Source organism: Prionailurus bengalensis, chromosome C2, assembly GCF_016509475.1.
Source record: "Prionailurus bengalensis isolate Pbe53 chromosome C2, Fcat_Pben_1.1_paternal_pri, whole genome shotgun sequence".
In the NCBI taxonomy this organism is placed as follows: Eukaryota; Metazoa; Chordata; class Mammalia; order Carnivora; family Felidae; genus Prionailurus; species Prionailurus bengalensis.
Window position 1 is genome coordinate 139,127,950 of NC_057350.1, and position 16,510 is coordinate 139,144,459.

At 38.6% G+C, this 16,510-nt stretch overlaps 1 protein-coding gene across 3 annotated transcripts in view; it reads right to left on the reverse strand.

The window, feature by feature from the left end:
* ZNF385D (zinc finger protein 385D) overlaps positions 1–16,510 on the reverse strand; it is a 902,334-nt gene that overhangs the window by 81,265 nt on the left and 804,559 nt on the right. For all 3 annotated transcript variants that reach the window (XM_043595510.1, XM_043595512.1, XM_043595511.1), the window contains one exon: positions 1,264–1,426. In XM_043595510.1, the coding sequence (XP_043451445.1) occupies positions 1,264–1,426 (163 nt within the window). The remainder of the gene's footprint in view (positions 1–1,263; positions 1,427–16,510) is intronic.

Consider the following 16,510-nt stretch of genomic DNA (forward strand, 5'->3'; position numbering starts at 1 on the left):
GAACTCGTACTGAACATTATCCCTTATATATTCACATAGGAGTAAGCATCTCTCCAGATCCTTTGAGGAATATATAGGTGTCTAATGTGCAATGCATATAACAAAGTTGCTTTATTCTGTTCCATATTTTTGCTGTATCATGTTACATTTCCATCCGTTGTGGCTGGAAGATTCTCTTCTGTTAAGATACTACTATTGACGATGATACAAATGCTTCCTAACCGTTGTCATTTGTAGGGCTTAGAAAACAACTGACGTGTACCACCCACTGTGATCTAGAAAAGGATTTATTAAACATGCAGCCATGAGTCACACAGGACTTCTTTTTCTGTAAATATTGAGGACCAATAGTCTTATATTTAAAAATGCCAGCCTAGAGAAACCCCACTGGCTTCCCCTGCCATGAATTAACTGCTTATTTGCAGGAGCTGTCCCAAGAGGCCATTCAGAGGCCATTATTTCACTGTGAAGACTCTGTTAAAAAGAATAATTGGGAGGCGCCTGGGTGGCTCAGTCAGTCAAGCGTCCAACTTTGGCTCAGGTCATGATCTCACGGTCCGTGAGTTTGAGCCCCACGTCGGGCTCTGCGCTGACAGCTCAGAGCCTGGAGCCTGTTTCAGATTCTGTGTCTCCCTCTCTCTCTGACCCTCCCCTGTTCATGCTCTGTCTCTCTCTGTCTCAAGAATGAATAAACATTAAAAAAAAAAGAATAATTGGTATCAATAACACTTACCTGTGTATGCAGAGGGAAGGTTACCCAGCCATAACAAGCCCAGATTCACACAGCCACTACTTAAAACAATGCAATGTTTGGGATTTATGAGAATAAGTCCTGTCAGTAATAATGCCCTTGTCTGAAGGGGCCTTCTCGATTCATCTGGCATATGCTGCAGTGTATTTACAGTTAAATCGAATCTGCCATGCAGTTACAGGCTAAGGGGCGGCATACAAGATGTCAATGATACACACTGAAAGGGTTTACTTCTCAAATACGTGGCTTCAAATGCCTTTATGCTCTCGTGTTCCTCCAGAATAGCCACAGGACGGTTTCAAATGCAAAATCTGCAACATAACTAGTGATTATCTTAATCAGTTGCTGAAGGGTATTGGGAAAATGAGGGGGACACAATTACCATTACACAGAAAGATGGATCAAGCATGAATCGATGCGGCAGGAACATAAGGAAACAGACATGGGTCTAGACAAGGGAAGGAACCCCCAAACCACGATGATGACAACAACAACAAAGATCATCGCTTAACCTGTTTTGTCAGAGCTGGTATTGATGGTATTGGTAGTGATGGAGGTGAAGGTAGTCTTTGCGCTGTCCTTGGCAGTTACAGATTTCTGCTTATTTTTCATGGCTTCCAGTGCTTTGAGCTTCTTGGCATGTTTCGTGCCTTTGTAGTGGGCCGCAGCCTGGCTCTACAAAGGAGAACAAAATGAACCGTGCAATCAGGCTCATTTCTAAACTGGCATTCTCTGTATTACTGCAAATACAGACTCCCTTTCAATAATAGGTACCATTCAAGCTAATTCTGGCAGTGGCCAAACAGTAGGGTTCTATTTAGAATGATGCTAGAAAGCAATGGGATTCAAGTTCTAAAACCTCTGGACAGAAGTAAGAGATATTCCATTGTTTCTCTTGAGAGAAATGTAGCTGAACACTAACACATCAACAACATTTTCTTTGTGGAGTGGGGAAAAAAAAATTGTACCCATATTCCTCTGGCTCTGCCACAGAGGATGCTGGGCTCCCAAAGATTAACAAGGGCCCCAGAAAAGAATAGCTCTCATCTTCTTGGCTCAGGAAATGTGTTTTCTCTCTCTACAATGTGTCTTATTAATACAATCCCCAACAGGTGTCTACAAGGAAAAGTTCACACATAACAAGGGAAGTGGGCACCCTGGAGACTGAAATTGAAGTTCGACAGTTCAAAAGCAAATGTACTGCCTAAGTCCAAATGAAGTACACACAAGCTGGGCAATTTTCTGATTCTTTCTTTCTCCTTGCTTCCTACAGAGGTAGTCTGAGAAATTCAAGGGACTGGCATTCCTTAAACACATGGATCTTTCATGCCCTGGTCCATGGTCAGGAGGCTCCAATGTGCTTTGACTACTTAATGGAGCCACAACAATTCTTTTACCTGTGCCTTCTGAGATTTTTTTCTTAAACAGTAATATACATTTTCCAAAGTTTATATTTTCTTAACATGATTTTGTTGTTGTTGTTCCTGGAGAGACACATTAATTGAGATAGAAAATCATCTTAAAGAATCCTATATTTATTAATGCTTATTGGAAAACAAGGAGTCTTTTCTGCTGGGGGTGGGAGGGGACTGGGCAGAGATATTCTTAGATCAGAAAGTTTCCCAGCTCAAAACCCTTAGAAAGACACCTCACAAAGAAGAAATCTCAGTGGAGGACTATGTCTGTCAGACTACCCATTGCTTCCCGTGACTTATTTAAATCCATGTTCCACTCCATGTTCTGCCTCCATTTTGCCAGAAAAAATAATAACCACACTGTCCTCTTTGTCACAGCAATTGTGGTAAGTAGGGTTGTAGTATAATGTCTTTTTGTAAATAGGCAAAGAAATAATCCACACCTTCATTTGCATCATTCTGACAAATATTCTCAAAGGACTAGGTACCCTTATTGAAAGAACACTGGACAAGGAAATCATATATTAGAAACAGTTTGAACAGAGAGGACACTCATGCATCAGTTACGAGTTTTCCAACAACACATAACATCAAAAGACATAGTGCGAGCCAAAATGTGAAGTTAAGACTTGCTATAGTTAATTGAAGAACCAATGATAGGTTGGATTGGGCTGATTCTACGTAAAGAATGCCACTTTGATGAACAGAGTTGTGTCCTTTTTTTTTCCTGCCTAGTTCTCCTTCTTAACAAATCGATTCCTTTGGCCCTATCTTTTGAGGGCAATACGCATTTTTAATAAAATCCACAATACAGACGGTCCTCTTCTCTAGACAGCTGGCTACACACTTTCTCTTAACGCAAAGTTCCTCTCTTCTCTCTGTCCGCATTCTTATTCCTGACATAGAAGTGAATGTTTTATATGTAATACGTATTAAAAGACAGGGTTTATATTAACAGCGCTATCTCCATGTATACCTCATATATATATATACATATATATATGTATATGTATATATATATATGTATATATATATTTTTAAGGTTCCTTGCAAATCTGCATTCTCAGTAGTATTTCAAATCAGGCAAGACTCTGTTTTAACACACCATAGGACCAGGTGAATGTCACTATTTTGGATATTAAGAAACTTACTCCAAAGAAACCCCTGCAAGTGAAGAGAGTATATACACCTCCCCAAAATACTCTCTCCACAGACAGGCACAGCTAAGCCAATGCTTCCATCCAGTGAAATGGCTCAGGGAGTCATAGAGAGAAGGGGGTGACAGAATAAACAAGAGTTGGTGGGCTCCCTCCCAAGTGAGACACCTGATCTATTAAAAACATAATAAAAATGTATACTCACTTGTTAATTGAGTAATAGTCCCAAAGCATCTTGATAATAATTATTTCAATTAAAAATTATCTGATTAAAAAAAAAGGTAACTAAGCCTTCCCCAAAGTTGAAAATAAAAAAAAAAGAAGATCCAAAGTGCTATGGAGAGATCAGGACATAGAGAATTTAGGGGGAATGGTAAAGTATAGAGGGGTTGGTAACACTGGAGGCGTCAATGTGATTATGACAGTGCAGGGCATAAGTGGTGGGGAGGAGTTGGGCATACAAGTTGGAAACCAAATGTAGACAGATAACCCTTTCTGGATATTTTACATTAGACCTTTATTTAATGTTCGTAGGATTTATTGGACTGCTCTTGGTTTACACCGGTATAAATTTTCTAGTCTCTGCATGTTGACCCCATAAATCTTGATCCATCTTGATAGAGGTGTGTGGTATAAAGGTGTGTTCCTTGTGCAAAGGAAGTATATCCAGTGAGCTCCCTGTATCCCTTTCAGCCACTTCCTGGACTGAATCAATTATTCAGCCCCATCTAATATTTCTGTGACTACAGACAAAGCTGTAGCCTAAGAGGGAGTCCTGCTGGGAGATTTTTTGAAAGCAGCAGTTGGTCAGAGATGTTTCTTTGGGCCTCAGCTGCTTTTCCTTTGGGCAGAGAGGCACTGGATGTACCATACCACCTCATATTCCCTCGGGGCTGTTTCCTATTATTAGCCTCTGAATCAAGTCATTCCCAGAAACCTGGGGACCATCGGACACAAGCAACCCATTATTTTTCACAGGAATGATTCCAAGGTTAAATAAGTGGACTACTTCATTATGGCACACTTCAGCATTCTGTATTTTGAGACTGAAACAGAATCAGATGATCATAGTACACAAAGAAGTGAGCAGAACAATAGAAACTGGGCTTTGACAACTTCCTTTTAAATAATGAGTGTAATATTAGGGTGTTGTATAATAAACGTCAGTCTACCACCCTTGAAATAGCACATGACAGCATGAAATCTAACAAGTGTCATCCTAGAGGCAAGTGCTGACATTAAAGATATGCACACACATTCCTGCAGAATAGAATGATGTCACTTTAAATGTCATCACCACATCCTAGTCATCAGTAGCCAGTCATACTTTCTCATCTTCAAATTTTATCTTCAGCATTTCAAAATGGCTTCAAGTTTAAATGTAACTGAAGTCCCAAAGTAGAAAAAAATAACTGTTAAATGGCCACAATTGGGAGAGAAGTCTCATTCTTTTGAAACGCACACGCACACACACACACACGCACACACACATACACCCACACGTTTATTTTACTCATGTAAATAAGAGACTTCTTGATAAACCCCTATTCTCTTATGAAACTCACAGAACAATATTGTGTGAATATTCATATGCATCTATCATCTTATCTCATTAGCATCAATACCTTGTACACTTTTATTCTATGTCTCCTTAATACAAGGTATCTTAATATGATTTTTAAAAACTAAGTTTATTATTAGCACAAACATGTAGCTCCCACAACCAATATTGAGTTTCATAAACACATATGATTTCAAAAGGAACATGGTAGTCTTTGTTAGTTTTTAATATGTAATTTTGCCACATATGAAACTGTATGAAAATGAAATGAATGTTATCATGTTAAATGCAACATCAGAAAACTAAAGTGTAGTTAATTGAGAAGTTGTGATCCATTTTGGGGCAGGGGGTAGAGATAATACCTGAGCCAAATAAATTTTCTTTCTTTCTTTCTTTCTTTCTTTCTTTCTTTCTTTCTTTCTTTTTCTCTTTCTTTTCTTTCTTCCTTCTTTTTTTCCTTCTTTCTTTTTCTTTCTTTCTTTCCTTCCTTCCTTCCTTCCTCTCTTTCCTTTTTTTTATAGTAAGTTACCTCATGTTTTTAATTTTGGCTTAGATTATTATTTTGAAGATAAAAAAAATAAAATGACAAAACATGATATAGTATCCTAAATTCTAAAACACTTACTTTAGATTTACATTTTAAGAATTATTTTAAAAAATTACTTCAGGAAAGTTTAATGTTTTGGTTTATCTACGTGCAGTTGTTTCTATGTTGTGTACATTCACTCAAGTTTAATACTAAAACAGTGTGTACAGGCTCAGCCCTATGGGTTAGGGCCAGTGCACATTTTAAATTGGTTAGCAGTGGATGGGGTGCCTGGGTGGCCCAGTCAATTGAGCATCTGACTTCGGCTCAGGTCATGATCCTACAGTTAGTGAGTTCTAGCCCCATGTCAGGTCTGTGCTGACAGCTCAGAGCCTGGAGCCTGCTTCAGATTCTGTGTCTCCCCATCTCTGCCTCTCCCCCCGCTCATTCTCTGTCTTTCTCTCTCAAAAAATGAATAAATGTTAAAAGATTTAAAAAAAAATTGGTCAGCGGCTTATTAAACATTTTGAATATCACTTCTCTATATACCAGCAGCAGATTTCTATTCTATTCTATCGTATTCTGTCTTAATTATTATATCTTAATTCTTTCATTATCAACTCTCAGCTTCATTTAACGTTGATAGAAATAAAGACATAGTTCTCAGAGAGCTGTCCCCAGACCAGTAGCCATAGAAGCAGCTGGGTTACTAGAGACGCAGATTCTCAATCTCCATCCCAGACCTACTGAGTTAGAAATGATGGGGCTAGGGCTCAACAATCTGGGTTCTAAAACCTCCTCAGAAGCTTACAATGCATATCAAAGTTTCAGAACCACTCATCTTAAATACTAGAGCGTTTTCTTCAAAGATGGGACCTTCTTTAGTAAATAGCCAAAGTCTAGGTTTTTTTAAGATTAATCATTTGAAAATTTAACATTTACTAAATATGAACAATGGGTATCACCCAAGAAAAACCAAGACATAACAATAAATAAAAAATAACTCCTATACACAGGCACTTGGGGGAACTTCTATCAAAGAGGGATAGATACAAAAGAGCAAATCAACCTTGGTGACCTCCATACAATTCTAAAGTCTCACAGAAGTGCTTCCCAAGTCCTTGCAATTTTCTCTTTGCAATTTTGACCTTTGTTCTTCTAATTTTTGTTGCAGCCTGGCCCTCTGTCCCTATTAGTTTTACCTTTATGATGAATGCTTTGCTATGATTCATTTGGGAGGGGGGTGCGGCATTCCCAACTCTATGAAAAAAATAAATAAAATCAAGCACAGCATTTAAAACATTACTACAACAAGTATATGGCCCACTGTTTTATTTGCAACAAACTGACTTAGTGTTAGACATGTCTAGCTTCTTTTATCATGTACTCACGGCTCTTTGACTGAGGGAAACTTCTAGCCGGGAGACACATAAAGACCACTCTGGTAAGCTGGGAGAATGCCTTCTCTGCTACTCCACTTAACAAAATATTTGAAGAAGGAACTGAAAGAGTAGTTCTTTGTTTTACGTTTGCCCTCCTGCAATGGATACAGGAACCTTTCAAATTCTCCTATACAGTGGGCAAAATGACGTGATACAGGTATTTTTCTCCCTTAATTACATGCCCCATAAGGAGTATTTAATAACTTAATTTAACGTGTGATTATGTAGCTCACATGTTAAGTGGATGACTACATTACAAATAAAAATGAAAATTCACTTGCACTGAGCCCTAAAGTGAAAAACACGATTCAATTAAGAGTGTTCTCTTTGAGCTCAAGTGATTGATGCCTTACTTTAAATGTATTCCTGTCTTCTGTGCTTTTCAATACAGAAATGAACAGTAAGTCACAGGAATAGAAAAAAAGATAGAAAAAAAAAGAGATAATGCCACAAGAGTAGAGTGATTTTTATACAGTACCACTACTCACTGGAAGAAAGAAATTAAAAAAAAATAAAGTAAAAGAAGAGAGGCATGTCACAATGTCTCAGCTACATTAGGTAACTCTGATTTTATAAGCAAAGAAAATACCTTGTCACTAAGTACTTATGTAGTTGTGAAAAAAGTAATCTACATGGACTCACTTACCTCTTCGAAGTTTCTCAATACGTCTATAAACTTCATGATTTTTAAACATTAACTATTGGGGCGCCTGGGTGGCACAGTCGGTTAAGCGTCCGACTTCAGCCAGGTCTCGATCTCGCAGTCAGTGAGTTCGAGCCCCGCGTCAGGCTCTGGGCTGATGGCTCAGAGCCTGGAGCCTGTTTCCGATTCTGTGTCTCCCTCTCTGTCTGCCCCTCCCCCGTTCATGCTCTGTCTCTCTCTGTCCCAAAAATAAATAAACGTTGTAAACATTAACTATTTAATGTTTTCAAGTATGTAATGTGAGTGATAAAGTAGAGTACTTATTTAAGTGAGAGGAGCTAATTTGAGAAGTTTTGTCTGGTTCCTGCTGTGAAACCACGATTTATGTGCATTTGGAATCCAGATAGCTGCCTCACTGACCTCTAGTGGTGGGGTCCTGAAGGGGTGGGGGGAACAATGGCTAACAGTGGGTTCTAGAAGCTAGTACAAATGATGTAATGAAGTCAAAAGGAACATGTGGCCTTGCCTAAGTTTGGTCACATTGATGGGAGCTTTCTGTAAGCCAGAAACTTCAAGTGAGTTTTAATTCTAGTGATATAATCACAAAAAAGGTTTTTGTATGAAACTAAGAGAAATCAGAAGAACCATGTTGTCTAATTGCTCAGCCAATGTTCAGTATCTTTTCACAATGCCCATAATTTAATGCTTTGCTTGGTGGGTGATTGTCACATGCTAGTTAAAATGTCGGGGGAATTAGAAATGTTGAATCTAATTGTAGGGGAGGGTCAAGCTGTTGTGGGTGTTGGTATCAGTAACAGAGAAAAATGTCTTTATTTCCTGGCATGACATGTATGCTTCCCTTAAATAACCTCCAGCTTCCCCCTCCAGGCAACCTGCCTGCCCCCTGGCACAACCCCACAGTCGTGACCCTCACCGTCATGATGCCTGCTCTCTAGAGAGGACAACCACCTTCAGTGTAGACCAGGGAGGGACAGGCCTCCCTTGTATTCTCTTACAGAAAATACCACCACAAGAAGTAATTTTCAAGCCTTTGCATGACAACTTCCCTCTGTCTAGAGAACGGTTACTTACTTGGTAGATATCTACTCATCACATGTTACCTCCTCCCTGCAGTCTTGGGTATGGCTGCATTATAACACTTGTCACTGACACAGGAAGGGTTAAATGTCTGTTTCTTCTAGTAGAGAGTGAATTTCTCAACAGAGAGAAAGACCTGATGCTACTCATCATTCTGTCCCTAGAACCTAGGATGGATCTCTAAATAGGTGCCGATTAAATGCATGTTGAATTAATTTCACATTTTGATTTTAAAATGGAAATATGCATATGGTGTCTCAATGGATTTTGTATGTGAACAGGGTTCAACTTAATTCTTTGCCATTCTTTGGCACTTTGCCTTATCTGCTGAACACACTTTAGGGGATTTTTATGGCACTTAATGCTGGAAAAGCATCTGGCACAAACACAAACTATTATTTTTTCTCAGGGAGAAGCTTATCATCAACTGCAAATTGTGCTATTTACAGGCGCTCTCTTTGCATGGAACATAGCAAAGGAATAATATCGAGATTGTTTCATTTTCTAAAAATTTTGATAAATAACTAACAAGTTTTTTTTAAATCTGGGAAATGCAATGAATTATTCCAGTGATGACTCTGCAGTTTAAGATTTATCTGAAAGACTAAATTCCTATAGTAATTTTCAGTACTCGGAGAATGCTATTTTCTGTTAACGCTATTTTTAACCTTTCAAAATGAAATATATTATGTTCTAAAACAATATAGAGAAATTAATTATGACATTGTTAACCCATTTTCCTCCCTGAAAACCCACATAATAAAATACACCCTGTATTTTCTGAAAAAGAGTACCTTCCATTGGGGAAAAATTATTAAATTCCCTACATTTCCATAAATGAAGAAAGGGCTTCCCTCTATAATTTTATAGCATTTCTTTTTTTTTTTTTTAGTGTTTATTTTGAGAGAGGGAGAGAAAGCACATGCACATGTACACTTGGGCAAGTGAAGGACGGGCAGAGAAAGAAAGAGAGAGAGAGAGAGAGAGAGAGAGAGAGAGAGAGAGAGAAAGGGGCAAAGAAACAGGGAGAGAGAATCCCAAGCAGGCTCTGCACTGTGGCGATCAATCTCACAAAATGTGAGATCGTGACCTGAGCCGAGATCAAGAGTTCGATGCTTGACCGACTGAGCCACCCAGGCATCCCAATTTTGTAGCATTTCTAGTCTCTAATTCATAAATTTGAGAATTGTCCTGATTGCAACTTTAATGGACGTGTCCCAAAGATCACTTCTAAGACATGCAATTAACATGCAATTGCTAATAGGATTTATTGGGTTCACAAAATAATGGTTTATATTTGAGGCAGATGTTTTGTCAGTGTTAGGCACCATGACAGTTTTCTGAAGCACTTTGGGTACACCAGGAAAAGATGAAGAATGATATCACATATAACGTCAAGAACCTAGACCCTTATAGGCATGATCCACCTGTGTTCCAGCTGCTGCCCATTCATTCACAAAGGACTCGCAGAACTGCGGCCAGACGTTCTTGTAGTTATGAGAATAGACCAAAGACAAGTCAGACTGATAAATTACATTTACACACCTCTATAAAAAATACCAGAGTAAAAACATTTGAAAAAATATGAAAAATACTCGCAAATCCTACTGCAAAGAGGTTAAATTTCATATTATATAAAGAACATCTACAAAATCAGGAGGAAAAATGCCAATGATTAGAAAAATCGGCAAAGCCTTCATAAATTCAATGAAGTAAATTATCTCAAAGTACCTAAGGCTTCTTGGTATGGGGGTTCAATAATAAAAATAAATGGCTATTTTTGGTCAAAATAAAAGAAAGCTAATGTTCATCTGTATAAATCAATTTGGTGCCTAGGTTAGAACTCTGGAAATAAAAAAAAATTGTGAATGAACTGTTATTTTTTTGGAAATTGTGGGATTAGGAAGGAGAGAAAACAAAATACTTTTAAAGAAGATAAGTTATTCCAACTGGACCCACCTCAAGATACTCCTGTGACCTAAGAGATCTGAGGTGAGACATTTTATGGGCAAAACCCAGCAAAATCACCCACCTGCTCTAATAATCGTCTCTTCTTGGACTTAGGAAAATATTTGGTAGGCAGAAAAAAAGTGTTTGTTGTCATCTTTAGCTTCCTACAACCAAAGTTGCAGAAAGAAATGGCTATGGCCTTGGATTAAGTTTTGGAGGGAGGGTGAGCTGGCAAGAAACAACGGCAATGACTCCAGAAGATTGAGTTGTCTGGGCATGCATAAATGCCTGACTTCTTGTTATACCAAAATTTCTTCCTTTTGCATAAAAAAAATATTTATTTCCCATGAATGACCATGGGTACAAGAGTTGTGTTAGACACTCTAATCTCAAGAGTTTAAGGATTAGAGAAAACTTCCACAAATGGTGAGGTGTTAATAGCACAGTATCCCTTGTGAGCATTCAGTAGCCCTTGGTGGAATTCTGGCCAGAGGGTTTCTTTTCCCTGAGTGATGTCTGGTGGAGGAACTCAGTGTGTTATGAATGCATTAAGGAAACCCTGCTGTTCCTTTACACAGTGGATGTGTGTCTGAAGCATTTACAGAATGCTCATCTGTGCCCGGTAGTGTGTTAAAGGCTTTATATGAACATTCGCACCCATTCCTTACAAAGATCTATGAGGGAATGACACTGACCATGAACATTTTATAAATGGAGAGACTAAGACTCTGGAAGCTAGAACCACTCGACCACATAGTAAGGGCAATGCACGGTGTGTACCTGTCTAACTCCAAAGACCACAGCCGTAGCACTTCTTCCCAGTCCAAAAGACACTGGAACGTGGAAAACAACCTGTTATACAACTTCATAGTGGCTCACCTTGCAAAGGACACAAGTAAGACTAAACAGTGCACAGATACTAAGCTCATAAATAAAAAATATTGATTTTTGTGGTCATTAATTCATAGAATTTCACTCAGAGTCTGTCTTAGGCCCATGCTTTAGATACTATTATTAGCAACATTCTGAGGGTCTACCTAGTTTAATTCTTTCCATGCCAGTTCCAATAAAGCGATGCTGATGCTGTAAACACAGTACGGAAAACTATGCGATATTTGTTTATATCCCAAAATGTGAAGCCTTCAGGCATCAGGAAGTATTATTGGGCACAAGTCAGCTCTTGCACAGAGAACCTTGTAGGCTTGGTTAAGGATTATATTCTTTACTCTCTATTCAAATGGAAGGCTGCTTGATGGCTTTGAGAAACACAGAAACACACACATTTTGCATTTTTGTGAGATCACTCGGCAAGAGCAAAGAACTCTGGATGGGAGGAGAGCCAGAGTGAGAGAGGAACAGAGGAGTGGATTGTTATCGCAGTGGCCAAAGGAAGAGTTGGCCACGCTAAGAATTAGATAATGAAAGACAAAGAAGAGAGAGAAGAGGGTACAGATTTGCTTAATGTGGGAGTTAAAAATGTCAAGAATTGATGATGACCTTTGAGAGGTGGTTCAAATATGCCTCGCAGGTTTCTGGTTCTTGCAAACACACGATCGGAGGTTCCATCCCCAGAACTGTCGGTAGTGACAGAGATCTAAATGTCTGGGGAAAGACCGTCGGTTGGGTTGGGATATGTTGCGTTTCAGGACTCTTTAAAACATCTACGTAAAATATGGGCTCTGCGATTAGCTATGTGGTCTGGAACTGAGAGATGAAGTCTACGCTGGAGCTAAACTGGGGAGTTATCAGAAACAGATGGTAACTGAAGCCACTGGGAAATGCCATTTGAAAGGCAAATAAAAGATTTTTTCCTGTTTAACCACTGAAACACAATCCTTAATCAGCTGCAACATTTGAATGAGCGAATGAAGACTCTGGTCGTGTATGGGAGAACATATTTCCAAATTCTTCACTGAGCTCAAGTATACTTCAGCACTTAGCTTCAAAGCAAGTCTTTCCTTAAAGTGCTTAAAATCTTCAAGTTTCAGTCACACGGTGAATCACTCCTTTCTTAAACTTCGCACCAACGTAAGTGAACTAGGAATAAATGACACACTTCTCTCATATATAGAATGTTGTATCTCAGCATTGGGTCTCTAGAGGCTGGATTCATGAGGATAAAAGTTCTCTCGCTAGAGCAGCAAAATGAGGTTTGGTAGAAGTCCAGCTACTAAAGGCCACAATGAGGTGGCCTCCAAACATGGCAGTGAGTTGTTCTCTCAGTTAAAATTGTAGCGGATGGAATGAGCCACTTACAGAGATCTTATTAAAGGGTAGGTCAAAAGCAACGAGGCAGGATGAGACTACTAATCAAGGGCTGACTGAATGTAAAAGAGAGCTGTGCTTAATGAATATTATTAACATGTCTGAAGTAAGACCGTCTTAGTTGAATAGGTCTCACCCTGGCATCTGGAAAAAGGGAATTTAAAGATTAACTCCATCTAGGTTTCCTTCTCCCACCCCCCAACCGCCTCCAACAAATGTGGGAGAAAAACAAAACAGAAGCCCTCTATCTGTGATGACCAAAGGAGAAAGGGTTTGTTCTGTAAATCAGGTTTTAAAATTGTTTATACATGTGACATTTACAAGTCAATAATTATAAAATTTAAGTACTTTCCGGCTTCTACATGTGAAGGAACAAAACCCCACAACTCAGTAAGATCACTAAATCTAAGATTCTTGTCTACATTTTTTTCAATATTTTCAAGTGTTAATTTTTAATTAATTAATTTATGTATTTTTAGAGAGAGAGAGACAGAGCATGAGTGGGGGAGGGCAGAGAGAGAGGAGACAGAATACGAAGCAGGCTCCAGGCGCCGAGCTGTCAGCACAGAGCCCAACGCGGGACTCCGACTCACAAGCCATGAGATCATGACCTGAGCCAAAGTCGACTCATTTTCAATTTTTAAACAGCTCTTTCATTTTAATGCTTTGGGGGGTGTGGGGGGGCTGCTTTTGACATGTTTTTCCAACAGTATTTGTGATTAGCACTAAGAAAAGTCAAAAAAAGTTTTCTCTAAATAAGACTTACTAAAACTTTTTGACTTTGTAAATATTAAGAAATTTCTAACCATTGAATTTTCTATGATACTCTATGAATCTCCACATTGTTTGAATTTACCAGGGTCAAAACAAAACTAATAAACATCTATATTTTCATGACAAGTTGGGATATTTGTATCCAATCTTAAATACCAGGCATCGAAGTGATGCCTGTTAATATCACCGCTTCCAATGCTTAAACCAGCAAGTGATTCCCCCCTTGGGCATACATTAACAATTTACTTTTTGCAGACAAGTGCACAAATATGATTAGCTTTTGCAAATTGCTCTTTATTCTGTTACTAGTAAGTAATTTTTATATTATTACAGTGTAAACAGATGCTATTTTCCACTACATATTCAGCTGTAATGAGCTAATTTAATGTATTAAAACAACAAAAGAACTTCAAGAATGAGTCAGTGATTCAAGTTGCATGGAAACCAAGGGAAAAATCAAGCATGAAGTTTGCAAAACCGTTCCAAAATTCCGTTTTCGATAAGGAATTGTGGAGCCCCTGTTCTTTGAGGCTGCTTAGCCAATGCTGTGTGCGCACCTTTGCATGGTGAGTCCTGCAATCCTTCATGCGGAAGGGTTCCACATGCTCCTCTGCTAATTGTGCTCCCAAATCCTGAAACGCTATTTAGTGTCCCTCCTTTAGGTTTAAGATTACATTTATTTATTTACTTGTTCATTTAAATATTTATGTATTCAACTAGTGTTTATGCTGTGGGGCATTCCAAATAGATAGGCATTACAGGAAGTGGATCAAGAAAAGGAGATAAAGAAGATGTAGTGATGAAAATAGGATAAGCCCCAGAAGAATCTCGTATCACGGAAACCAAGAGAGATAACGACTTCTGGAAGGGAAGTCACTACTGACTGCGGCTGCTATGTCAGATAAAAGGAGTTATGGAGGGGCGCCTGGGTGGCGCAGTCGGTTAAGCGTCCGACTTCAGCCAGGTCACGATCTCGCGGTCCGTGAGTTTGAGCCCCGCGTCAGGCTCTGGGCTGATGGCTCAGAGCCTGGAGCCTGTTTCCAATTCTGTGTCTCCCTCTCTCTCTGCCCCTCCCCCGTTCATGCTCTGTCTCTCTCTGTCCCCAAAATAAATAAACGTTGAAAAGGAGTTATGGAAGTGTCCACTGGATTTTATAACATATGTATTGTTGGCAACTGTAATACAGAATAGGATCATTTAATGCTTAATCAATTGATTAAAACAATGGATTTTGGAAAGGTCTGGAACAAATGAAGGATCTGAATGCTTGGTCAAGCAGTTGCCAATTTAGGCGACCTCCAGATGCAAACTTGGTCATCTGACACTATCATTCTGAACTAAGCACTATTATCTAATTCTGCTCACATATGTTTCCATATTATAAGTGGATATCTGGAAACAGACCTGCATTTTGATTCTATCATTCACAAAAGCACAAAGATGAGTAAACATTTTCAATAACATCAATGAGTTATTTTTAAATACTTTTACTTTTTTTTTTTATCAAGGTCCTCAGAGTAGAAAGTCTTGAAAGTTTAAATAAAGAGAAGGGATAATACAAAATAACTTATAAACAAACCATCTAATATTAATCCTTTCAGATGTTCAGAGATTTTTTTCCTATCAGCAATAGTTTCCTATAGTAGCTGTTGCTCAATATCTATTTGTTGAACTAATTATATGTTATTATATAAAAATTAAGAACACACTCTTTACTGTTACATAAAATACTTTACTGATTAACATATCTTCAACATTTCTGTATTTAATCAAGATTGTTTCTCTCACACCCTCATGATGATTGTCACTCTTAGAGGTGATATAGCTTGGTATTGTAAGCAACAAGCTAAAAAGTGAAGGCACAGCTCCCCACTAGTCTCCCAAGTTCATTCATATATCCAACATAAACCATTTCATCTGAAAATTTCCCAGTCCCTAAAACGGAGCAATGGTACAAAAGGTTTATAAGCAGTAAACTGATTTGTTTGTTATATTGAAAGTAAATTTTCAGATAAAGACTAAATAAGAGTCTAATCTTAACTTAGACTTTCCTCTATAGATTACTATTTTAAATTGGCTACCCTCTGGTCTTCAATATCCTTCATCTCTGGAATGGCCGTGACTTGTTAAGTCACCAAAACCACATGGAACCAGATGACCAGAAATGCTCAGTGCAGAAAACCAGTAAAAGAGAAATACACATCCATGTTCTCAAGTCTCTCTAGTTTAAGGCCTATTTGTTATAGCAGCTTAGTGTAAATATAACTAATCAAATCCTTTCCATAGATTTTCAGGTAAGGAAAAAAGAACATAAAGGTGCCCAGATAATGATAAAAACAGCAAATACCAAATATTTGCCAACTAATACATTCTACATACTATGAAGGGATTTTATCAAAATTAGAGTTTATTATATTAATTTCACAGATGAGGAGACTGAGATTCATAATGTCTAAGTGACTTGCCCAAGGTCCAGAAGGAGTAAGCCAGAGAGGAAATATCTGAAACCAGGTCTTCTTGTTTCCAAAACTCATGATCCTTCCATTACAACACGAAGAACTTTTCAAATAGTTCTGTCTTTAGTACAAATATTTAGGAAAATGAACTATATATTATATATACATTATATGTATAATACATATATATAAATGAATTACACACACACACACACACACACACACACACACACACACACACACACACACACATATAACCAGAAGGGGAGAAAAGATTTTTTTAAAAAGCCCTGATAGGGGCACTTGGGTGGCTCAGTCGGTTAAACATCCGACTTCAGCTCAGGCCGTGATCTCACGGTTTGTGAGTTTGAGCCCCACGGCGGGCTCTGTGCTGACAGCTTGGAGCCTGGAGCCTGCTTCTGATTCTGTGTCTCCCTCTCTCTCTGCCTCTCCCCCACTTGTGCTCCGTCTC